This window comes from Dipodomys ordii, unplaced genomic scaffold (assembly GCF_000151885.1).
Source record: "Dipodomys ordii isolate 6190 unplaced genomic scaffold, Dord_2.0 Scaffold57, whole genome shotgun sequence".
Lineage (NCBI taxonomy): Eukaryota > Metazoa > Chordata > Mammalia > Rodentia > Heteromyidae > Dipodomys > Dipodomys ordii.
In genome coordinates, this window is record NW_012267273.1 from 6,941,262 (window position 1) to 6,967,274 (window position 26,013).

General features: G+C 36.1%; 2 protein-coding genes across 4 annotated transcripts in view; one reads left to right on the forward strand and one right to left on the reverse strand.

Moving 5' to 3' along the window:
• Positions 1–11,605, reverse strand: part of LOC105989667 (chromosome unknown open reading frame, human C1orf27) — a 32,939-nt gene extending 21,334 nt beyond the window's left edge. The window contains exons 1-4 of one of the 2 annotated variants that reach the window (XM_013021828.1): positions 11,393–11,605; positions 7,258–7,378; positions 4,185–4,319; positions 2,228–2,323 (exon numbers count right to left, since the gene is read on the reverse strand). In XM_013021828.1, the coding sequence (XP_012877282.1) occupies positions 2,228–2,323; positions 4,185–4,319; positions 7,258–7,356 (330 nt within the window). In that variant the 5' untranslated portion in view covers positions 7,357–7,378; positions 11,393–11,605. Of the gene's footprint in view, positions 1–2,227; positions 2,324–4,184; positions 4,320–7,257; positions 7,379–11,392 lie in introns of those variants that run through there. The other variant, XM_013021829.1, reaches the window with a different exon arrangement.
• A 134-nt stretch (positions 11,606–11,739) lies between these two features.
• Tpr (translocated promoter region, nuclear basket protein) overlaps positions 11,740–26,013 on the forward strand; it is a 56,329-nt gene continuing 42,055 nt past the window's right edge. Inside the window, exons 1-14 of one of the 2 annotated variants that reach the window (XM_013021793.1) lie at positions 11,740–11,809; positions 12,328–12,633; positions 14,147–14,251; positions 16,087–16,160; positions 18,236–18,332; positions 19,797–19,900; positions 20,198–20,362; positions 20,958–21,050; positions 21,488–21,568; positions 21,651–21,738; positions 22,762–22,902; positions 23,314–23,405; positions 23,643–23,840; positions 25,460–25,567. In XM_013021793.1, coding sequence (XP_012877247.1) covers positions 11,740–11,809; positions 12,328–12,633; positions 14,147–14,251; positions 16,087–16,160; positions 18,236–18,332; positions 19,797–19,900; positions 20,198–20,362; positions 20,958–21,050; positions 21,488–21,568; positions 21,651–21,738; positions 22,762–22,902; positions 23,314–23,405; positions 23,643–23,840; positions 25,460–25,567 — 1,722 coding nt within the window. Of the gene's footprint in view, positions 11,810–12,283; positions 12,634–14,146; positions 14,252–16,086; positions 16,161–18,235; positions 18,333–19,796; positions 19,901–20,197; positions 20,363–20,957; positions 21,051–21,487; positions 21,569–21,650; positions 21,739–22,761; positions 22,903–23,313; positions 23,406–23,642; positions 23,841–25,459; positions 25,568–26,013 lie in introns of those variants that run through there. The other variant, XM_013021792.1, reaches the window with a different exon arrangement.

Genomic DNA, 26,013 nt, shown 5'->3' on the forward strand with positions numbered 1-26,013 from the left:
ATAAAAAGAAATTTCCCCCACTATTATTTTATATTATTTTACATAATGACCAAAATTCTTAACAGTAAACTTTATAGAAGGCATTGAGGAAGTTTTATAAGATTATTTCTTAGAGTGTCTCTCAATATAGTAATTTGTTTTGTTTTTTCATTTCTGGGGTTTTATTTCGAGCCTCTTGGTCCCTAGTCCTTTTAAGTTAGTTTTTCAATAGTGTCTCCTACTACCTTTGAGTTGGCCTCAGACTACGATCCTCCTATCATTCATTATCTCTTAAGTAGCATGTACCATAACAGGCAGCCCCATTCTTTTCTGCTTTTCTTTTTCTTTTTCTTTTTTTGGGGGGACACAGTCTTGCTATGCAGTTGAAACTAGCCTGGAATTTATGTGATAGCTTCAAACTCATTATTGTCTTTTTATTCAAGTATGGGTATTATAAGCATTCATTACCATGTCTGGCTAAGATATAGTATTACTCATAATCTTAGAAACAAAAGCAAAAGGAAAGAAGATCTGACTGTATCCTTTGGCACTGAGTCAACATGTATTCCAATTAATAATGCAGCAAACACAAAGTAATGTATAAACAATACTAGTAATAAATATCCATAGATTTGCATTATATTTCAAATGGTCAAAGATAACGTACAATGGTGAAAAAGATAAATGGAAAATGGAAAAGAGGGTGTGATACTAACAAGGAAGGGAGCATCTCCATTTTCTTTCCTTGCTCAGTTAGGCACAAAATCAGACACCTGATAAGAGAAGCTACAATACTGGAAGAATGAAGAGAATTTAGGCTTCTAAGTTCCACATAGTTTTAACTAATTCCCCAGCTCTGGGGACCTTGGTGGAGGGCGTGCTTCTGAAAAATATAAACTCCTCCTCTTTCTTGGAGCGTAAATACCTTTCCAAAGGCTTATGTGGATCTTGAGTACTAAAAGAGATGAAAATTGCCTGCAAACAGATTTACACTCTAGGTTTGAATTTGTTTAAGAGCAAACATTTTTAGAAATTCATATTTAGTTTTAGACAACATTATCTAATTGTATAAAGAATTTCAAAAAAGTCATAAGAGACATAAATAGGATATGTACTCTGACAAGGAATAAAAAAATTAAGTAGCTATTTGTATTTTAATTTCAAGATTTCTTTTTCCTTGATGGGACTAGGGGTTTTGAACTTAGGACCTCATGCTCATAAGCTGATATAATACCACTGAGCCAGATCTACAGCCCTGTTTATCACTGGTTATTCTTAGCATAGCATCTTGTTCGATTCCTGCTTGGTCAAGCACCAAAGCCTTGATCACCTAGTATACGGTTCTTGTTGCCACTAGGATCACAGAGTGTCTGTCAGCAGAGCTAAGAGTCTCGTAGACTCATAGGACCAGGGCTGTCCTGGCACCACAATCCTCCCAAGCTCAGCCTCTCATGTAGCCTGGGATAACAAATGCACACTACTGTGCCCAGCTGTGGACTGAGATGGGGTCATGGTAACTTTTCTGCTCAGATTGTTCTTGAATTTTAATTTCCTGTTCTTACCCTCCCAAGCAGCTACTTAGCCATTAGGGGAGTCCAGATAGAGTAGTTTGTTTATTTAATTATTGAAACAGGGTCTTGACATATAGCAGAAGTGGGCCTGGAATTTGTTAGGCAGCCCAGTCGGACCTCAAACATCACCCTGCCTCAGCCTCCCAAGCATTGGGATTACAGGTACATGCTACCATACCCACACAACTTCAGGATCTTCAGAAAAGCAAACAAAAAATAAGTTCATATTATAGCAAACATATAGTACTAAGTGTACTATCTAGCAGAAAACTGTATATAAAAGAAACTGTCAAACCATTGTAATTTAATAACATTCAGAAATTCTCTTTGGAGCTAGAGCATAACTCAGAGATATAATGCTTGCCTAGTATGTGTAAAGACCTGTGATCCACCTTCAGAACCACCAAAAAAGCAAAAGACTATTTTTAAAACAAAGACTACTTTGAAATATATACCTTTCATTCCAAATGTTTCCATTTATCACATTCAAAGTACCCATGTGATTGGATTAAAAAAAAGCTGTGTCAACATGGTCCTAGCATAAACAATTTTATAACGCTAATCTAAATGTGCCTAGTATATGTATACAATTAATTTAAAATACTGGGTATTTTTAATTGCTATTTAACTTATATAATTTTGATCTTACTAGGAATTTTTTGGTATCTCAGACTTACTCTGCGCAGAGCATTTTGAAAATCATTTGCCAGTTCTAAAGTTGTAATAATAAATACTCCAAGAACCAAAAGTCCTCCAGGCAGCATTCTAGATACCTAAAAGTAAAAACAAAGTATTAGCTACCATAAGCATGTGCAGTCTTTTCTATTTGACAAAATACACATAAAACCAACAAATACTTACCCAATACCAACTACACATACAGCATTGATGCAAGTATAGTTGAAAATCTGGTCAAAATAATGTCAAACATGATATAGCTACTTCCTAATTTCAAGTGGATTTTGCTCTACCACCTATGGAATTCTTGACTTTTTTATAATGACATACTACTCTACTATCACAAACATGTACTCTTAGGGGCAGAACACAAAGGCTCAATGCTTCTGTACCTATATTTATTAAAATGAAAAGAAAAACAAGTACATATACATAGAAACATGTATACATACAATCATGCACAGCTGACACTTCTTATTTGAGCCATGCCTGATTTTTTGCTGATTAATTGGAAGAGTTTTTTGGACTTTTGTTTGTTCGCAGTGCTACTAATCACATCCAAAGCCTTGGGGATGCTAACCAAATGTTCACCTGACTTTGGGTTTTTTGAGACAGGGTCTCAGTATATAGTTTAAGTTGGCCTTGAACTCTAAATCTACCTGCCTTAGCCTCCAAGTGCTGGGATTACAGGAGTGTGCCACAATGCCCTGCTCAATTCTGCTTTTTTAATTAGCTAATAATAACTAAAAAGTTTTTTAAAATTTAAAAAGCAAATAAAAATATAAAATTTTACCTTTATTTAATCTCATGTGTTTTATTGGATGCCAAGATTTATTCAATGAACACTTTTTCTGGGAGGAGTCGGTCATGAGGCTTGAACTCTGGGCCTGAGCACTGTCTCTGAGCTCTTCAGCTCTACTTGAGCCACAGCACCACTTCTGGTGGTTAATTGGAGATAGAGTCTCACAAACTTTCCTGCCTGGGTGGCTCTGAACCACAATTCTCAGATCTCAAGCTCCTGAGTAGCTGGGATTACAGGCATGAGCTACTGGCGCCCAGCTTAATGAATACTTTTAGTTGAATTGGTTCATTCATTCCCTTTCACCATCCCTAATCCATTTCACTGCTCTTAATGGCAATATTCTTCTCATAGACACCCATAATAAAACATTACTAATCTTATTCTCTCCCTATATCTCCCTATCTCTCCCTATATCTCCTATCTCTCCCAATATCAATCCAGTTGGTTGCTAAATCTTCTGAATTTTAGTTCTTCTCTGAAACCATTTCACAACAAAAGTTCTAGCTCCAATTATCCATGTATTCACTTTTCTAACATTTTACAGTGCTACTATAAACCACAGAAATACTGTTTTAGGCACACAGGGTGCAGCCATAGATAATATACATGTGATTCATGCCTGTTCAGAATCTAGTTCAGGCTCATGCCATATTCTACATATTTGTTCTGTTTCTAGTCTCTTTATTCTCCAATCTAAATTGGTTATAGTATCAAAGTTATCTTCTAAATTACTAGAAAATCAATTACATTAGTGCCTTCAAGGATCTCTGAAAGTCTACCATATGAGTTGTCTGTCTATTAAATGCATTCCTTACAACTGCACTCAAAAGCCAAACACTGGCTCTTTCTACTCTTATGTTTTACATATTTTTCTGTAAACCTCACGTTTCAGCTATATCTAATTACTTGTCCTTTTACTTTTATATCTTTGTCTCATTTATCCATAATACCTTTGATGTATTCAGAATGTCCTCTGATTTCTTCTATTGAAGAAGTCTTAATCACTCAAGTTTAGGGCCTTTTGTAAAGCTATCTGAATCCAACTGGCTATTTAAAATAAGTAGTCTGAAATCCTAGTCTAGTAAGATGAGAACAAAAATTTTTTTCCGTTAGTCAAATAAATACACACAGTTGTATTAAAAAGAACAGATTACCTGATTGGCATGTTCTGTGGCCCATTCTTCATCCAAATTATCCAACTTAGCTTTGGGATGTCTGGGGTTCTCATTATTTTCCTCTTTGGGTGGTGTTCTAGTGGCAAGAATCACATAATCCTTTTGTGAAGAACACTTCAAAACAAATTATAAAAGCTATTAGTGATATCTGATTGAAGAACCAGGTACCTTAGCTGTTAGGACACATACAAACTGAATAATATTTGTAGCAGATAATTAATAGCCATATTGTTATGAACTCTCTATTCACAAAAATTAATTAAACTGTCCTATATATTTCTTTCACATATTGTTTAACTTATATTAAATATTAACTTATTTCTTTATACATCCCCAATACATATATCATAAAAGCAGTATATTATACAAGTAAATAAATTACATTAACAAAAATATAATATACTCAATTAACTTTCTAATTATTGTTATTTTCCAAATAATTTGCAAGTTAGCTATTTAGCAAGTATAAAATCTCAGTAAAATAATAGATCTTTGTGAATGCTACTTTAATTGGAAAGGAAACTTTCTGATATGTCTGCAGAACAACAAGGAATTTGGAATAAATCAAAGTGATCCCAGAGTGTATGATTTTCAATTTTTACTATATCTAGGTAACAAAAGTTGTAATATATAAAGATAAACTTAGAAAACACAGGACAGCTCACTTCACTAATCTACACATACAGCCTGACACTCCCTGATGACCACTATTATCATCTTGGAATATAAATTAAGGACTAATTTTTTTTGTTGTTTTGTTTTGTTTTGGGTCCGGCTGTGGGGCCTGAACTCTAGGTCTGGGCGCTGTCCCTCAGCTCTTCAGCTCAAGGCTAGCACTCTACCACTTGAGCCACAGCGCCACTTCCAGCTTTTTTCTTTTTGCTTATGTGATGCTGAGGAATTGAACCCAGGGCCTCAGGCATGCAAGGCAAGTGCTCTACCACTGAGCCACCTTCCCAGCCCAAGGACTAATTATTTTTACAGAAGTAATTTCCAGAAAATTATAGTGAAATATACACAGCAAAAGCACATACTCCTGATTGAAGAGATTCTTGGAAAGGAAAGAAAAGAAGAGTGGAAGGAAAGGGAGGGGTGGGAAGGGGTGAGGAGGAAGGAAGATGATTTTGAAAGTAAGAGGATGAAAAATCTTGAGAAAAGTGAGTGCTGGAATCAGGGAAAGAAAAAAAATCAAAGGAATGAAAAGATAGCCTAGAGTCTGATGGAGTAGCTGACAGTTATAATGAGGATCATGAGTATGTGTAGCTCATATTTCTAATGAGGATCATTAGTTGGAAGCCACTTTCAGCTATGCAAAAAGTGCTGGTTAGCATGTAGACACTGGAAGACAGACTTAGATTCAAGACTGCAGTTTAACAGAGCTCTGAAACAACCTATATCCAAATTTAGAACAGGGTCTTAACCCTTAATCTTTTATCTCTACTGAACAAATCCTTGTCCAAGGCTCCTTTAAAATTTTTAAACAAAGAGAAGTAAAAACTCTTAGAATAAAAAAGATTCCACATTATATACTAAATAACCTAAATTTAAAAGAATTACAGGCCAGACACTGGTGGCTCAAGCCTTAATCCTAGTAATTCAGATCTCAGGAAGCTGAGATTTGAGGATCATGGTTCAAAGACATCCCAGGAAGAAAAGTCCCTGTGAGTGAGACTCTTGTCTCTTAACCACTTAAAAAGCAGAAGGAGTGCTGTGGCTCAAAGTGGGAGAGTGCTAGCCTTGAACAAAAAGAGCTCAGGGACAGAGCCCAGCCCCTAAGTTCAAGCCCTTCAACCACCACGAATAACAAAAAGAGAGAGAGAGAATTATAGATCTCTTTAAGAGAAACAGTCTGATTGTCCAATGAAAGGTCCTCTAGGGTATACTACCTGAGCAAACAATGTAAATATGCCCTTTCTTCTAAGAAATCTTATTTTCAAAAACTCTGAAAATGAATCTATCTGTCTGGGCTAGACTGATGTTAACTAAACTCATGAGAATGATGGAGAGAACTTAATTGTCACAAAGGTCTCAACTCATGATTTCTCTTACAATGTATTCCTTTTGTTGATTTACAGCAATGTGGATCAAACCCAGGACCTTGCACATGCTAGACAAGTGCTCATCAACGGAACTGCACCCCTAGTTTTGTGCTTTGTTTCTAAGTAGATAAGTCAGGTAATATGGACTTAATATGGGCCATAAAATTACAAGAGAAATAGCTTGGAATGTAAACAGAATCAGAAAAGGCAAGTTAACTATGAAATTTGAAGATTCTAAAGCATCAAACAGATTGACAGCGAAATAAAATTCTCAGAATAAGAGTTTATTTACTACTAGGCCTCAAAACCAAGCCCTCAGGGGCACTGCATACTGTCCTGTCCCTTCAGTGTCTGAATGGAAACAAACAGCCAGATTGCTTATGTGACTTTATTGCTTTATTTATTTGCTTTGTGCTGATGACCCATTCTTCCTTTTTTGATGATTAACACATTCTTCTTTCAATTATAATAAGTGATTGTCTATGATTTAGAAACGTGTCCAAATCTCAATCCCATTCTGTGTTGGCCTAATACCCAATTTTCATTCTATCCCTTTCCCTACTTCTCTAGTCAATATTTTTTTAGATTTCAATAAAACAGGCATTATAGCATATAACAAAAATATGACTATTCCTTCAATGTCCAAACTAAGACAAGGCACAGTAGAATGGGAATAGAATTATAAAAAGCTTCTTTTGTGAAGAAATAGTCAACCAGGAATTAATAGAGACTGGAAAGGAGTGAAAAGTGTTTTGGAAAGAGGATAAAATGTTATAAGTCTGGTTAGTAAAATTCTAAATTTGAAGTTTGTATGAAAATTAATTCACAGTATCCAAAGACAATGCATGCTAACTTCAGCACACCTGGGCCAGATGTTTTTCAAAGATCTGCTATAGATTTACTACATACATCATATTCTTCCATACACCAATCTCAAGTTTTTATTAAATAGCATATTTAACTCTAACATGCAGTTTGTTTTACTCAATAGATGTAGGGTAAAAAATACATACCTGTCCTATCAAAAGACCACAGACAAAAGCTTTTCCTTGGAGACTGATATTTGAAAGATACTGGCCAACAGTCTCTTCTACAATGTAGGTTCTTCCCATTATTGAGAGCAAATTCAATCTCCTAAATAACAGGATAAAAAATACATTTTAGGTAAGAATATATTTTTCAATGTCCTTAGCCTGAGGGTAGTAAAGAGAAAAGTAATACAATATGGGTACTCCAAATCTTGTAGTGACTGCTTACTAACACGAACATTCTTTTATACAAAATTCTAATATAATTTCAGAATTGTTTCCAGGATTTGCTGTAAGAAACATCTACCAATCAACCAGAGTTGACAAGAGAGTCAAACAGATTTATCATATGGCGATAAAGGAAAGAAGTCTAAACTGTTAGTCAATGCACATGATTTCTTACTTTGGATTTGTTGATACTCCTTACTTGTATTCTCTCACTAATCTTTTGGTGACCCTCCATGTTCTCATTTCTAAAATAAAAAGGATGGATTTCTGAATATTAATTGGGAGGCAGATTCAAATCTGTTTACTCGTAAGCACTAACTGTAAAGCTGTTATTTGCTATGCCAGATGGGATGGTAAAAGATGAATAACATTATTCTACCCTTAGGCAACTCATAATAAAAGTTACTTATTTAAGTAAAGAGCGGGCAGGATAATGAAAATTACCTATACAGCTTAAATCTTATATAGGTACTGCTCTAAATATTTTACTAAAGTAATACTTAATTCATCAAACTCTTAGGAGGTAGACTATTTCTATCATTCTCATTTCAAAGATCAAGGTATCAAAACCAAAAGAAAAACCCAAAAGATTAAATAACATATCCAAATAATAAAGCTGGTAAATAGTAAACATGGGATTCAAATTCAGGTAGTCTAGCTCAAGTACCCATGGTCTTTGGTATTATGTACATAACCAAGAATCATACTCAGCACTTTGTCTAAACCATTATAAATGTTGCTCTGTTCTGTACTCTTTCCAGTTTGTAAATTCAAATGATTATTATATTAATGTTCTTTTGCCATAAATGACTGTATTTTAAAAACAAAGATATTAAAGAAGAGCTGGTCACAATAAATGAAGAGACTCACGTTCATGAAGGGTCCCGCCCCCACCCCGTCACCAAAAAAAAAAAAAAAAGGTAAAGAAATGATAGTAAAAAAAAAAGGAGTAAAATAGAAACAGAGAGACTGTAAGAATAAAATTGAAATGTTTTAGAGATAAGAGTCATTCAGGGGGCTGGGAAGGTGGTAGAGCGCTTGCCTTGCACGCCTGAGGCCCTGGGTTCGATTCCCCAGCACCACATAAGCACAAAGAAAAAAAAGCCGAAGTGGTGCTGTGACTCAAGTGGTAGAGCCCTAGCCTTGAGCTGAAGAGCTGAGGGACAGCGCCCAGGCCCAGAGTTCAGGGCCCACGACCGGACCCCCCCCCCAAAAAAAAAAGAGTCATTCAGGTCTGTAATAAAGCAAAACAAAAATCTATTCAATGTCAAGGCTTTACTGGAGTGCTATATCTGATACCAATAGACTAAACTGCCACTCACAAAACGGTTTTGCATTACTTTAAAACTAAAATCCAGAAAATGGGTTATAGTTTGAAATACTACTCTATAGGTTCAAATAGTCTACTCAGTTTTGTCTCAAAATACACAGCCTCTTTTTAAACAAAGTACGATTCAAAGTGTGAATCAGATTCACATACTTTTATTATAAGGACTAAGTCTAAAACTACCTAGGTCATTAATGCTCTATAATGTTAAGGCCTTTCAACTTTTAATAATGCCTTAAGATGTGAATTTCTATTTAACTTCCTTCTATTCACCATGATATTCTATCCCTTTTCCTTCTACTCTTTTTTTTGAAAAATTTTTATTGTGATTAAGTGATTACATAATTTCACAAATTTCACAGTATTGTGGGATAGCGATCCTTAAAGTCACAAACACATTCCTTCTACTCTTACAACTGATTCTAACAAAAAATAGCAAGTGTATCCAAAGGACTGATATTTAAATTTCTAAATGTATCATATGCAAAGTATTAATGTCATCTACTAGCCATATAATGTGTAAGAAATTGTATGCAAAAGGAAAATGAAATCTACTAGTCTATGAAAACTGGTTGAATATTGATTTTTTTTCAGTGCTCTTTAAAAGCTTTTTGCTGTTGTTGTTGAGGGTTTGTACTTGGGGCCGGGGTGCTGTTCCCTGAGCCTCTTTGTGCTCAAGGCAAGAACTCTACCACTTGAGCCACAAAACCACTTCCAGTGGCTTGGAACAGTGATCCTCAGATCTCAACCTCATGAGCTAGGATTACAGGAGTGAGCCACCGGCACCTGGCTTAAAAACCTTTTAAATATAACCAATCAAAAAGGATACTACTAAAAATATTTATCTTCCCTTATAAAGCTGTACATTTCCTTAAATGTTGTAACTCAATCTCTGTGGTCTGTAGGTTCCTAAATAAAAATGAATGAATGAATGAATGAAAATATAGAGACAGAGACAGAGAGATGGGGAAGAGAGGAGAGAGCTAGAGAAAGAGAGTTGGGATATTTGTAGATCTGATCTCAAAACTTTTAATTTCAGGATTTTGAGTCTAAGTACAGAATATTACCATTTCCCAAATTATAGATCAATACTGCAATATTTCTGGCCCAAATGTTTTGCAATTCATAGATATAGACTGTCTCCTATTAAAATATAGCTGGTGGCTCACACAGAAAGCTGAGATGTGAGGATAGTGGTTTGAACCCAACCAGGGCAGGAAAAGTCTGTGTCTTATCTCCAACTAAACACACACACACACACACACACACACACACACACACACACAACCAGAAGTGGAGCTGTGGATTAAATTGTAGAGCAAAAAAAAAAAAGCTGGTACAGCACCCTGGCCCTGAATTCAAGCTGTAGTACTGGCACCAAAAAAAGTTATATATATATATATACATATTACTTTATAAATACATATATATATATAACATATATCTAATCTTTGCATCACTACTTTATATGAAAACCACTCAGCTAAGAAATTCTGAAACAAATCATTCTAATATTCAATTTTATGTAGGGATGTTAGATACTATTAACAGAGTTATCAAATTTTTTTAAAAACACTCGATCTGGAATATAGCACAGTACTTCACATGCCAATAACTTTAAAGTATAAATATATAGTATAAATATATATTACACATTGCAAGTGAAAGTCAACCTTAAGCCCCTTCTTATATATTTTACCTTAGTTATCACAAAATATCATGCGATGTCTATGTTTATAATTCTTTTTTATCTTCACAACAATGGTTTCAAAAGTAAGAATTTAAAAGCTGGATGCTGTGACTGAAGTCTATAATCCCAGCTACTCAAGAGTCTGGGATCAGAAGAACCAGCCCAAGCAGACATATCTGTGGGATTACTATCTGCGATTAAACAGCAAAAAGCCAAAAGTGAAGGCACGGTTCATGTGGTAGAACACCAGTCAACCATGAGCGGGAAAAAGCCCAGCCAGAACTAGAGGCCTTGAGTGCCCCAGGGCACCAACACCAGCGCGTGCACACGTGAGTAGGAACTAGAGGAAAACAATCAAGTTCATGTGAGAACCAAATCAATTCACAGAAGGCCCATAACTGTGGGAAATGCAGGGAGGTTTGCCCTATTTTCAACCAAAAACTAGACTTTTTTTTTTCAGAAGAATCATCAAACGGGATAAAAACTACAGATCAAACTAGAAATGATGCAAACACGCAGTTCTGTTAAGGTGGCAAGATGACAAGTTTTAAGGATGTGTTTCAAAACTTCTGTTAACAACATTTTTCCTTCTAAAGCATCAACGTAAGGTACCGTCTTTTGCAACGTCGCCTTAAAACACGCGTTCACCCTTCTGATTCCTTTATCGTCTTCCTCAAATATCAAAACCAGGGCTCCTTAAATTCCTGCTGAATCACTCAGCACCTCTTGCCCCCGAACAATCTACGTATACGCTGTCACACAAGATAAAGTCACAGACCTGTCCCTGAGTGTGCACACGAGTGATCGTCCGTATGTTCCCTAAACCAGCTCGGCTGCACCCCCAAACCTAACCACAGAGCGTTCGGCTGACTCACCTGCTCTCAGAAGGTGTGCACGCGTGGCACGGGAACCTGTCAAACCGTCCGTCCGGAAAGGAGGGGAGGAGGGTGCAAGTCCCAGCCTCTAGGGGACAAAGGTTCCCCCCGGGCCCCAGTTCCCAGCCAGTGAATTCATCAGCAAGCGACGGGATGCTCGCCCCTCACTTCCCACGCCGCAGCCGGGGTCTTCGGCGTCGGCGGGCGCAGCCTGATGACGCACGCGGCCCCCTCCCTTCACTGCGGTGCCGCAGCCCGAGCGACCGCGGTCACCACCCCGCCCCCCCCGCTCCCGAGCGCCATTGAGAGCGTGGCGGTAGCCTGGAGCCTGTCGTCCACGGGGACCGATGCCCTCTAGTGGCTCGGTATCTAGAAACCGCCCAAGAGGACGACCCATGGCATCCCGGGGCTTGGACGGTAAGGCCTTCTTGCTCTTTCCGGGAGGGAGCGGGGTTGACGAGGACGTCAGGTCTGTGGCGCCACCGCGTGGACACCAGTCCGGCAGCCGGACAGCAAGAACGTGACGGAGTGGGGGGGGGAGGGGGGGAGGGGAGCGGAATGAGGGGGTGGGAGGAAAGCGAGGGAAGCGTCGGGCTGGGATCCGGGAAGAAGATGAGGAAAACACTACGTTTCCCAGAAGCCTGCGTAACCCGGAAGTCCGGCAGCTGGAACCCGGAATCGGAAACTGCGGCGCCAGGCTGTGTAGGATGCTGCCTCTGAACTCGGGTTCCCAGCATACCTAGCTCCCGGCTGCGGCGCGCGCGCGCGCGCGCTCCTTGGGAACCGCGCTTGAAGCTGCGCGCGCATCGGTGCGGGGCGGGGGGGGAGGGAGTAGGTACTTTGGGCTGCGCGCGCACCTCAGGGCTGCACTTGGGGCACTTGGGACGCGGGGCTGCGGGTCCCTACGACTCCTGAGGCCCGGCTTCCCTTGCCAGGATCCCGCCGCGGGAGTCTCAGGCGAGCTGGCGCTCGTGAGCCGTCGAGCGACGCCTCCGAGCCGGTGACCAAGGCTTCGGGGTCCTGGCCTTCGCCTTTGTTCGTCGGTACGCCTCCGTTGGCAGCTGTCGCCGCGGCCCGCGGCCCTGCGGACATGGCGTCGGTGTTGCAGCAAGTCCTGGAGCGTTCGGAGCTCAACAAGCTGCCTAAGTCGGTGCAGAATAAGCTGGAGAAGTTCTTGTCGGATCAGCAGTCCGAGATCGACGGCCTGAAGGGGCGACACGAGAAATTTAAAGTGGAGAGCGGTAAGTGGGCGGTGAGCCGCTTCCCGCCCCGGCTTCCCTCCTTCAAAGTTAGAACCCTCTGACGGCCTGCGAGCGTTGCTAGTGTCGTCTTCCGGGCTCCGTGGGGCCGCGCGGGCCGTCCATTTCCCACTCCAGTCACTTCTCCTTTTCCAGATCCGGATGCATTTGCCTTGTTTTCTCTGGGCTTAGGGTTGTCTCCGGTAATACTGCTATCTCTGCCCCAGCAAAGGAGCGAAATGAAGATTTTTGAGTCAGTTGACGTCAGACTCTTCAAGAGTCAGAGATCCCCTGTTTCCAGCCTCTGAGACCCAGGCTGAATTGATACATCCCCTGTCACTACAGTGTACTTCACTTACTGTTTCGTCGCCCAGTAATTCCCGTAGCGAAGTGGATCATTCCAGAATTAGTGTAGATCATATCTCTATGGTTAGCAGGAAATTTTTCTCGTTTCCATTTTCTCTACTTTAATAATCTGTGAATACTAAAATAAATCCTTGCTGAAACTTAGTTTAGATGCAAAAAGCAGCACTAGAAATGCAGTGAACTCGCAATAAATACGATTGGTATGACATTCTCTTCCAAAAGTTGGAGTTGGATAATAAAGCCCATTAACACCTGCTTGGAATAACGTACTACTACACCCTTCAGATAAGGAAGGTATCAATGACAGTAGGTTGAACATCCCAGCAAAACAAGAATATGGCCTGCCTGCTTCGTTTTGTTTTGTTTTGTTTTCTAACTTGATTGGTAATTTTTGTCTGAATAAATTTGCCCTTCAAATAGTGAATTTAGATAGTTCTCTGTATCTTGAGAGCAGAATGTAGGTCATTGGAGCAGAATATAGGTTATTTGACACTGTATTTTATACACCAAGTATTTCCCCTGATTTAACTCAGGGCCTTGCCTTTCCAGGGAAGCACTCTACCACTTGAACCTGAGGCACATCAACAGCCCTTATTGCATTGTTTGTTTTCCATATTGGCTTATTTTATGTCCGGGACAGCAGGACTTTCTTAGTGCTACTCCTACTCAGGCCTTTCCTGTATCTAGGCACATGCCATTAGGCCCAGCAGGTTGGGATTGTTTTTGTTTGTTTTAGGCAATTTTGTGGTTTAAACTCAGGGCCTAGGTCTCTTGCTACACAAACACCCTACTACGTGAGCCATTCCCCAGCCTACAAAGCAGTTTTTACCCCATTTAATAATTACTTCTTTAAAATATGCCTTATGCTAAGCAGTCCATTGATGGCTGGGCAAAAATACTCAGATATATGATGTGTTCTTTGATTTGAAGAAATTTATTTGTAGAATTAGGTGTTACTTTTTCTGTACTAGTTTGAAAATGTTAGATAAGCCAATTTTAATGCTCAAACCTTTTAGTCATAAATTTGAAACATAGTTCCAATAGTGTATCTAACTACAGATTGATGGTTTTTAGCAATAAATACTATTGACAGTACTGTTACTGCATGCCTGTGTTTGATTTTATTATTATTTTTCCTTGTCTTCTCTAGAGCAACAGTACTTTGAGATTGAGAAGAGGTTATCACAGAGTCAGGAAAGACTTGTGAATGAAACCCGGGAACACCAAGTCTTACGATTTGAGATTGATAAACTCAGTAAGTATAAGTATTTTTGGATCTTCAAATATTTTTTCTTTGGAAATAAGTTTTCTTATCTACTTACTATATATGGAAACACAGAGGAAGCATTGTTTTGGTTTCTGGTGATACTTTGAATTTTCATTTGCTAATTTAAGGGCTAATGTTTAATGGTTGGAGGCCTCAGTTCAGCTTATGACTTTGCTGTTAAAAGTGATTATGCCCTATGTAACTAATTATCTAATTGTTCTTTTAAAAGTATCTAAGTCTACATAGGCATCTATCTGCACAGATTGGGTTGTTTCTGAACATTTTGGAAAAGGATAGGAAATGCAGTGAAATTAGAGAAAATGATTATTGTATTGAAACATTTAAGACTATTCCATTGTATTCTCATAGTTTTTCAACATATCAACAAATTCTGTGTATTTCTTCTTAAAGGCCTAATTTCTATGGAAAATGTTTAGCTCATTTTCTTAGTTTTCTTGTATCATTAAATTCTAAGTCATGCCCAAGGTCTTGTGTAACATTTCATACAAGGATATGTTGTATACTTTGCTTATTATAAAAGAAAGCAAATATCAAAAGAGACCTTAATTAGAGTAAGGGCTTAATTAACTTCTAAGTATCACTTGGTTTGGATGAGGTCTAAGAGTATGGCTCAGCATCTAATGCAACTCTGAGTTTAAATTCTTTGCCACCCCTTCTCCGTGCTTCCCAGGAAAGAAGAGTGGCTTTGATATGTTGGGGAAGGAATGAGCACAAGCTTATAGTCAAAGGGATTAATATAATTTCATTTTTCATAAAGACTATCCATTGGCAGCTGGTATTGGTTATAACTTTATTTTCGGTTATTTTGACACATTCCACTTTGAAAGCCCAATATCAATATATATGTGTGTGTGTGTGTATATATATATATATATACACACATACATACATGTATGTGTATATATGTATGTATATACATAGATGGTATGTAGATCTGTGATTTATTATTTGTGCATAATTTTGTCTTCCCAAAGCATAATAATAAAAACGTTAGTTCAGCAATGGTGCAAAAAAGTTATGGGAAATGTCTGTCATTACAATTTTGTAATATCTAGAAGGAAAAGATAAAGGTCAATAACTTCTTGGGGTACATATTGATGATACATGTATATTTTTAGAGGTATAAGTGTGGAAGTGTAGAAAATTCAGGCTCATTTGCCCAATTTTTTTTCTTTCAAAATAATCTCATTAAATTACCAACATATAATGTGTATGTGTTTCAGTGAAGGAAACACTTAAAAGTGTATTTTTTTTCTTAATTACCTTCATATGCTTAGAAGAAAAGCCTACTATTTATCTGAGGAGTAAAGAACTGTCAAACATAATATTTTTCTTCCAAGTCTCCTTTTAGAGTGATAAATAATATAGCTTTGTAAGTATTATTATGATTTACTTTGTGTTCATTTTATAGTTTAAATTATATTTTCACAGTCCTGTCATCCTTTTACTTAATTCATTTCTAAACAAAGTTCTAAAATTTCTAAACAAAATTCACTGCATATGATGCCTGTTGATCCACGAAAATGTGATTGAGATCTAAGGAAATGCTAATTGCATGTGCTTTTGTTACAGATGTTGGCTAGAATTACTGAACATTTGAGTTTGACACAGTGTAGCATTTTTAAAAGTTTGTTCTAAAATACATTGAAAATGAAATGTATAAATGTTATTGTGATGTAGTTAGAACTTATTCTTTCTGGGTTTCAGGTTCTTTTTAAAAATATTTGAGGGTGACGGTTGTATTAAAGCCCATTGTAGTATAAAGCTAATCCACATACACTCATACAATCTTTTCTATCTAGATACACAACTGAAAGCCCTCACTGAGAAAAACAAAGAACTTGAAATTGCTCAGGATCACAATGCTGCTAGCCAGGTAAAATTTATTCCTATGAAAAAGCTAATTGCAAGTATGATACCTAAGGTAGTTTTCCTAATTTGGCTGTGTTTGACTGTATTTATCAGATGTCAATGAGAAGATGAAATGGAATTCCCATTAGGAGAAGCTATCAACAAATAACATTTATACAAATTAAATATAAAATTTTCCAAATTATTATATGTTTTGTTGATAGTCTGAATATCCCTTTTACTCAGTGGAAATGCTTTGATGAATCATGCCTCTTTTGATATAAGCAAAGCTGGATGAATTACATTGGTAATCATTTTCTTAGAGCAATGGTACTAGAGTAACAGTAACTAATTTGTTCAAATAAAAGAACAAAACGCCTATATTATTACTGGAAATAACTTTGCAAAGGATATTATATATTTTAAGCACTAATATTAGGCAAACTCAAATACATTGCTGAAAACTATAAAAATATACCTTTATAAATGGAGTAATATGTCCTAGGTTAAGGTTTTTCTTAATACATGTTATGTATTTTGACTCAAATCCAAATGAGCTAGGTTCAGACTTGGTAATGTGATGGAGAAGAAATTATGTAGAAATGATTTGATTAATTCTAAAATAGGATAGCATCAGTTTAAAAATGCTTGCCTAGGGCTGGGAAGGTGGCTCAGTTGTAGAGCGCTTGCCTTGCATGCCTGAGGCCCTGGGTTCAATTCCCCAGCACCACATAAGCAAAAAGAAAAAAACCAAAAGTGGCGCAATGGCTCAAGTGTTAGAGTGCTAGCCTTGAGCTGAAGAGCTGAGGGACAGTGCCCCGGTCCAGAGTTCAGACCCCATGACTGGACCCCCCCCCAAAAAAAAAAAAAGCTTGCCTAGCCATGTGTCCGTTGACATAAGGATGAACATTGAAAATAAGAAATCAGCACAGTTCTCAGCTCTGGGGGGTAAAAATAGATCAAAAAGAAATCTAAGCCAGGCACCTGTGGCTCACACCAATAATCCTAGCTACTCAGGAGGCTGAAATCTGAGGATCGAGGTTCAAAGCCAGCCCGGGCAGGAAAAGTCCATGAAACTCTTATCTCCAATAAATCACCAGAAAACCGCAAGTGGTGCTGTAATTCAAGTGGTAGAGCACTAGCCTTGAGATGAAGAGCTGAGGGACAACGCTCAGTCCCAGCGTTCAAGCCCCACAACTGACAAAAAAGAAAAGAAAACCTAAACAGGAGCTTAACCTTTTTTGCATGTATGCTTGGCCTGGGGCTTGAACTCAGGGCTGGGTGCTGTGGTTGAACTATTTTTTTCTTTTTTTTTGCTCAAGACTATCACTATACCACCTGAGCTCCACTTCTGGCTTTTGGGTGGTTAAGTGGAGATTAGAGTTTCCAGGGACATTCCTGCCTAGACTTGCTTCAAACCTCAATCAGATCTCAGCCTCCTAAGTAAAGAGGATTATAGGTGTGAGCCACCAGTGCCCTAGAGAAACCTTGTGAGGAAGTAGACGAAGACATCACAGATTCTTCATAAGTCTCATTAAAATAGAAAAACTGGACCTATATTCTTAAAAAACATTGTGACCATACATAAAAATTTTAAAACAAAAAAGCAAGTGGAAAGTAATATGTGACTTGATATGTTACCTTTTTATTTCTATGACAATACTTGGGATAATCTGTACAAAGAGAAAAGGTTTATTTGGAGTTAATAGTTGCAGGGTTCTAGTCCATGACTAATTGGACCCATTACCTTGAGCCTATTGCAGCCATCATAACAAGAAGAATATGCTGGAACAAATACCTTATGGTTGGGATGCAAAAAAAGAAGCAGCAAGAGTATTTAAGGGCCTAATCTTGTGTCACAAAAGAATTTTTATGAGCCTAAGTAAAATGTTTTGAAAATCAAAAGTAGAAATAGAAGGTTGAGGTTATTACGAGGGGTTTATTATTGTTGGGTTTTTTTTTGTATTTTTAGAGAACATAATTTGCAGAGAAAGAGAACAGTTATAAATTGTATCTAATGCTACATGACAATTCAGTCTTCAAGTTCTGTAATACTGCTTAATTTGATTTTTTTAACTGTATTACTTATTGGTATTTCAGAGCCAATTTACAAGAACAAAGGAAGAATTAGAAGCTGAAAAAAGGGATTTACTAAGAACCAATGAGAGACTATCTCAAGAACTTGAATATTTAACAGGTATGAAGAAATGTTTTATCCTTTATATCTTCTTGGTTGACAATGCCAGTAGTTAATCCCACTCTACATCTGGTGTTTATTTTTGTGTGGAAGAATTCAGACTAATAATGCTGCTGTTGCTCCTATCAGTGTATCTTTTATTATTAGGTTATTAGTTATACATTGCCATTTATCTTTTAATTTTTAACTTAAAAATTATCAAGTGTATGAGGAAGTATGTAGAACACTCACAAATAAAAGTCATTTCAAAAGTGCTGTTTATAAACAGTATAGAAATCTTGAATAAAGTGTTCTTTACATCAAATTGAATGCAGTTAGAATGCATAGTTGTAAAGGGCCAAATCTGTTCTTAATTTTATGCAAATGTTTTGCCTATACATGAGAATTTAATGTTAGGACCTAAAGGGTAAGGCTGTATTTAAGAACAAAATGAAGGGAATTTAGGAGAGAAGAATATTAAATATGAATGTAGAATATGCCTTTTAAGAGCTAGTATATTTTCTCAGTCTTAGAGAAGTTAAATTACTTCAGAATATTTGTTGATTAAGATTTACCAGTGGCTTACTCCTATAATCCTAGCTACTTAGGAAACTGAGATCTGAGGATTGCTTTTCAAAACTGGCCTAAGCAGGAAAGTTCATGAGACTCATAACTCTAATTAGCTGTCAATAAGAAATATAGCTCAGGACAGTGTCTCAGCCTGAGTTCAAGCTTCAGGGCCAGCATCAAAAAAACAAAGAAACAAAAAGATGATTAATGGCAAGTAGAATTGGAGAAATTATTGTCATTAAGATGTAAATGCTAAGATTTCTTTTAATTGAACATATACATTTTGTATAGTATGTTTTAGTATTTGTATATATGCACGCACATGTGTGCATGTATTATAGTTCTGGGGCTTTAAGTCAGGGCGTGGGTCCTGTCCTTGACCTTTGAGCTTTTTGTGCTCAAAGCTAGTTCCCTACCACTTGAGCTAGAGCTCCAATCCTGGCTTTTTTTGTTTTTGTTTTTGTTTTTGGTGGTTAATTGGATATGAGAGTCTGAAGGACTTGCCTGCCCAGGCTAGCTTTGAAACCTGATCCTCAAATCTCAACCTCCTGAGTAGCCAGAATTTCACCTGCACCTGGCTTGAGTCATAGCTTTTTAATTTAAATGGTTATTTGTTAAAATTGTGATAGCTGTTTGGGAATAAAACTGGAGAATTAAGATTAATGTTCAACATTTACCTTAAATATATGCTTAAAATAACTGATATAAATAATGTGCTTAATTAGACATTAAAATTTTTATTCTGTATAGTCTATTGGCCAGAATTTGTAATTAAATAAGCCAAGAACAAGTTCAGATAGGGAAATTGAGAACTGCTTACTTTGTTTTAAATACTTATATTCCTAGAAGTATATGTTTTATTAGTTTGTCTGAGTGCTAATGAGTTATCATTTTTCAAATTTCCTGTGACTATAGAGGATGTTAAACGTGTAACTGAAAAACTTAAAGAAAGTAATACAGCAAAGGGGGAGCTTCAGCTGAAGTTGGATGAGCTTCAAGCTTCTGATGTTTCTGTGAAGGCAAGTAAGAAGTGATTCCTAATGCAAAATAGACATTTTTTTTCCTTTTTACTTAATGTTCACCTAAATTACATTTTCAAATGTTGGCAATATATCCATAAAGTAATTACAATGTGTTTTGTTTTTAATTCAAGAAATTAAGAACAATTTTAACTGATTTGCTCACTTAAAATTTGTTATGGTTCTTTATGGTTTACTATTGAGATTATATAAATAACTCTGTCTTAAAATAGAATTCTCCATTACAGATGAAAGTCTTCAATAATCATAAATGTGATTTTTCTTGGATTTCTTTAGTATCGAGAAAAACGTTTGGAGCAAGAAAAGGAATTGCTGCATGGTCAGAATACATGGCTGAATACAGAATTGAAAACAAAAACGGATGAGTTGCTGGCTCTTGGAAGAGAAAAAGGAAATGAGATTCTAGAGCTTAAATGTAATCTTGAAAACAAAAAAGAGGAGGTAAGTTAGTAAAACTGTATCTTTATGTTGCATATAAGTTAATATTTATGTATTTATTGATGAACCTACTTACTTGATTGTAAGACTAGTTGGCCACATGTAGAGACATAAAATTGTTAATGTTTGGCCTTCGAAAATAACTTAATGGATTTAAAGAATTTACAACAGGGCGGGGCTAAGGTGACTCACACCTGTAATCCTAACTAGTCAGGAGGCTGAGACCTGAGGATTGTGATTCAAAGCCACCCTGGTTAGGAAAGCCCAAGAGACTTATCTCCAGTTAACCACCAGAAAACTGGAAGTGTCACTGTAGCTCAAGTGGTAGACTGCTCACCTTGAGCTGAAGATCTCCGGACAGCTCCCAGGCCCAGAGTTCAAGCCCTATGACCTACAAAAAAAAATTGCAACACTTTTAGATGACTCTTGATAGCATCTTCTCTGTTATAAACTACTTTCCAAAGACACTCATATAAGAAGTGAACAAAGGTTTTGTAATTACTTTTTTTAGGAAGTATCTTGTTTTTTGTTGGTAGTGTAATACTTAGGTCTAATTAGTATGACATTTCTTCCCTCTCTCTACCCAATCTGTTTTTAGGTTTCTAGACTGGAAGAACAGATGAATGGCTTAAAAACATCAAATGAACATCTTCAAAAACATGTAGAAGAACTGTTGACCAAATTAAAAGAGGTATAGACTCAGATGGCCATTTTAAAATGAGTCACAAAAATATTAATGAATATTTATGAATCTTATTATACAAAATGTTATTTTTTGTTGTTGTCGTTGATAGTTTTGTGAGACACCCTCTCATTCAGTAGTCAGGCTGGTCTCAGCCTTGAAAATCTTCCTTCCTTGGCCTCTCCAATGATAGGATTACATACAGGCTGGCATTACCATGACTGTCTTTAGCACCATAAAACAACCAGACTACATCCAGGTGTATGCCAGAATTAGCAGTAGCAGTTGTTGTGTCTGAAAAATTAGTATGCGTTAGCTTTAAATGTCAGTTTAAAATGATTACTATTAAAATATCAATATTTTATCTTCAAAGTAAAGTACAAATTAGATTTATTAGTATTTGCTAGTGTTGAAGTCCTCCTATAATTAGTTTATTTTCATTTTAGGCCAAAGAACAACAAGTCAGTATGGAAGAAAAATTCCACAATGAACTGAATGCTCACATAAAACTCTCTAATCTGTACAAGGTAAATATTTTGCCCCATATGTTAATTATTATCCTGATGATAGGCTGTTGGCTACTAGGTAACTCTTTAAATTAATTTTTAGAGTGCTGCTGATGACTCAGAGGCAAAGAGCACAGAACTAACCCGGGCAGTAGATGAGCTGCACAAGCATTTGAAAGAAGCTGGAGAAGGTAAATGCTTTTAGTTTGGGGAAGATTGTTTTGAGATAAGGAGGTATTTTTTTAATCTTTATATTTGTATAAACTACTGTTAAAAAGTCAGGCTTTATTAAGGACAACATTGAGAATAGAAGAAAGATTTTAGAATTAAGCTCAGACTTACCTTATAAATCAAACACTATACTTGAAAAGATCTTTTCTCCTTGTATCTTAGGAAACAATTTGTCCTTTTAAAGTTGTCAGAAGATGTTGTTAGCTCTTATTGCCATAAATTCTTGTAGGGGGGAGTGGATAGATGAGCACTACCTTGAGTTGAGATGAAGATCAAGAACTTTTTTTGATTAGCATTTAATCCCAATTTCTCAATCTCTGCTTTCTATACTCCCAAGTAACTAGGATTATAGTCTCAAGCCACTGTTCCAGACATGGCTTTTGTTTTCTTTTTAATATATAAGGTATTCAGTCATCTCTAATTATGTAGCGGGTTGATTCCAGGACCCTCTTCAGTTTCAGAATTTGAGCATGCTAAAGTTCCTAACATAAAATGATGGCATATTTATATAGATTATTTACAAAGCCTAATATGATATTGTCTCATTTAGAGGATATTGACCCCCAAAAAATGCCTGTGAATCAGTACAAATAAAATTTTACTATTTTTCATCTGTGGTTGAATCCACTATGTAGAATCTGATGAAATGAAGGGTCAGAGTCTTTATAGTTTTTTATATATTCTAACTAAAAATCAGCACTGGAACCAAAGATATATCTGAAACCACTTTTTCTACCATTATATTCTCTTTGTTTTTCTTGTGTTTAGAGATGTGGAAATGAGAAACTAACTGACTTGGCCAAACCATTTTAAGGATTACAAATAGACTGAAAGCTTTCAGAAGGCTTTGAGTCTGTCAGGTGTAGCCTTTCTAGAATTTAATGTTTGGCAAAGGAAAAATTACTTTCATACAATTGTAACATTTTCATAAATTGTAACATTTTAATTTTATGTTTGGATATTGTTTTTAAAAACATCTTTAGCTAACAAAGCAGTACAAGATCATCTTTTAGAGGTAGAAGAATCAAAAGATCAAATGGAAAAGGAAATGCTGGAGAAAATAGGGAAATTGGAAAAGGAATTAGAAAATGCAAATGACCTGCTTTCTGCAACAAAAAGAAAAGGTATGACTGATGGATGTTTGTTAATTCCTTGAATTACTAGCACTTGTCTACATAGCAGTTAAATAAAAATGTAGTTAAATTAAAAATAATACCCATGTCATTCTGTAGTATAAAAACAGAAGTTATTTGTATTTTTTTAATTTAATGCTGTATCTTATCAAAGCTATCAGATGTAATAAGCACCATTTTATCACCGATAATAATGTATCATCTCCCTGGATAATGGTAATTATAATTATTGTGTGCTTTTTAGAATTGGATGCTATAAGTTTGTGTTGTCATATTTTAAATTTTTCATAGAAATTAATATAGTTCAAGTCACTTCTCTTTTACTTGCTATAAGTAAAAATTATTATTGGCTTTTATTTGAAATTCTACAAAACCATACTGAGTTTGTGTGTGTTGTTCCAGGAGCTATGTTGTCTGAAGAGGAGCTTGCAGCCATGTCTCCCACTGCAGCAGCTGTAGCTAAGATTGTGAAACCGGGCATGAAATTAACTGAGGTATGTATGAATGGCATTAAATTTTACTAACAATTATTTTTGAACATCTGAAACTTGGTTTCTCCCAAATACATTTTTGAAATATGATGATTTGTTTAGGAGAGGCTTTCTTTAGTTCCTAGGTATGTATGGCATTTAGCAAACTTTACTCTTTTACGGGGTGTTTAATAAGACACTAAATTACTTCATACTTTATTGTTTCGATTCAATTTGAAATGACCCTTCTTCTTTCTCTAGCTGTATAATGCTTACGTGGAAACTCAGGATCAGTTGCTTTTGGAGAAACTAGAGAATAAAAGAATTAATAAATATCTGGATGAAATAGTTAAAGAAGTTGAAGCCAAAGCACCCATTTTGAAACGTCAGCGTGAAGAATATGAACGTGCACAGAAAGCTGTGGCAAGTTTATCTGTTAAGCTGGAACAAGCTATGAAGGTTGGTTTTAAGTTTTTAACTTTGGGAGAAAAAAAAGCACTAATCATAAAATGTATTTTTTGAAGGTCGTTCACATTTTAAGACATTTGATATGTTTTCTTTAGGATTTTCTAGTACAGGATAATAGCCAACTCTCCTTGAACCACACTTCCAATTAATATAATAATAATCTTTTTGCAATAGAATTATCCTAAGTTTAGTATAATCATTCTTTCTCAAGATAGTTGTGATAGCCTGTATAGAATAGGTAATATTATTTGATCATGAGTAACAGCTTCGTTATTATTAAGTAGTTGTGCAAGGAGGTGACGATGCCACAAGTTAGATTTTTAGTACAATTCTTCTTGATTAACATTGCCTCCATCAAAGAACTCCTTTTTTTATATTATGTCACAATTTGGTGTATCTTAGTATACATTACACTGTTGCTATTTCTTTGTATATTAAGAAATGTCAAAGAAGTTCATAAATACCTTTATAAATATTGTAATTATTTCTTAATAATTAACAAGTGTTTATACTTTAAATGCTTTGCTCTTAAGACACAATTATTACTGAAGGAGATATTTTAGATTTATTTTAAAAATTTTCCTGGAAAAGTCATCTAATTGAAAACTGCTGTAGAATTTAAATATGTCTTTATCTTTTTTATAAACTGAATTTTCTGTCCATACATTGTATTATGTATCCTCTAGTCTAAATTTTATAATGCTCATTTATGAAGTTCTAGTGGTTTTAGTACCAAATTGTTTCTATAACTGGTCATTGTAATTAATCCTGTTTTGGATGTAATAGGTTGATATCATGGCTATCTTTCATGAACTTTTGCCTACTTTTGTGGCATATTCCTACTGAAAATTCATTGGTGGATATCTTTAGGAAATTGTGCTAAGAGTACTTTTAAAACCCCTGGCTAAATATGAATGAATTATTTTTAACTTGAATAGTAGTTAAAACATTATTGTTAATAACATGAGCATTAATAATATGAACAAATAATGTCCATTAACAAATTTTCATGAAGTTGAGATAAAATCGAGATTCCATCTATATGAGTCCTTAAACTATGTGCTCCTAACTTTAGTGATATCATGCTTAAAACTTTGCAGAGCATGGCATATGTCTTTCAGAAGCCACCACTTTCAGAGCACTGAACATATCTTTTGTTGTGGGCTTGCAGTGCTGCTTCTTTAGAATTATTTTTGTGCTTTTTTTAATCAAGTCTTTTTTGCATTTTACCTAGCATATTTTACTTTGGACATGTATTTCTCTAATGTAATCCTATGTTTTGTCCTAGGCACTCAGTTTTTGAGATCATTTCAATAATATCATTTTGCTTATATACCATGAATATGTTAAAGTTTATAACATTGTAGTTCACAATAACTTTGATGAGGGAATAGAAAATTCCCTAGTGACAAGTATTATAATGAGAAGTATTATTTGCAGAGTTACACAATGTCTATCTGTATAGAATTTTTTTTCAGAAGCTTTTTTTTAATAGAATATATCTATTAGTATTGAATAATATATATTTTGTTATCCATAAGCCTGCTTTATTTGTATAAATCCTAGAAAGACATACAGAATTTTCACTTGAGTTGCTAACTCTCTTAAAGGAGATTCAGCGATTGCAGGAAGACACTGATAAAGCCAACAAACATTCATCAGTACTTGAAAGAGACAATCAGAGAATGGACGTACAAATAAAAGATCTTTCACAACAGGTAAGGGTATTTTGTGTTTTTTAAGGGCATTTTCTATTTCTGTGTTATGGATTTTTTTTTTATGATGACTGCCCAGTGCTATTTGAACTAGTTTGAAGTTATCTAAGTAGAATTGCTACATCGAGAATTCTAATCAATTAGGAATACTTATCTAGTATATGCTAGTCAATATGTTTTCACAGCCCTTTTTCTTTCAAGTATTTGATCTTAATTAGTAAGTTCCATTTGAATAAGTTTATAAACAACTCTTTGGTATCTTTTTTTTTTTTCCTTCCAACCTTCACGTGTCCCCTGCTGTCCCTCCCTCTGGCCAGCCCATGTTCCAGAGTTTAGCTAAAGTTCATAGACTGCCATAGGGTTTGTTCTTGCTGTTCTTGTTCCTGTGCCTGGTCTTGGGGTTTGAACTCAAGGCCTGAGTACTGTCCCTAAGCTTTCGTGCACAAAGC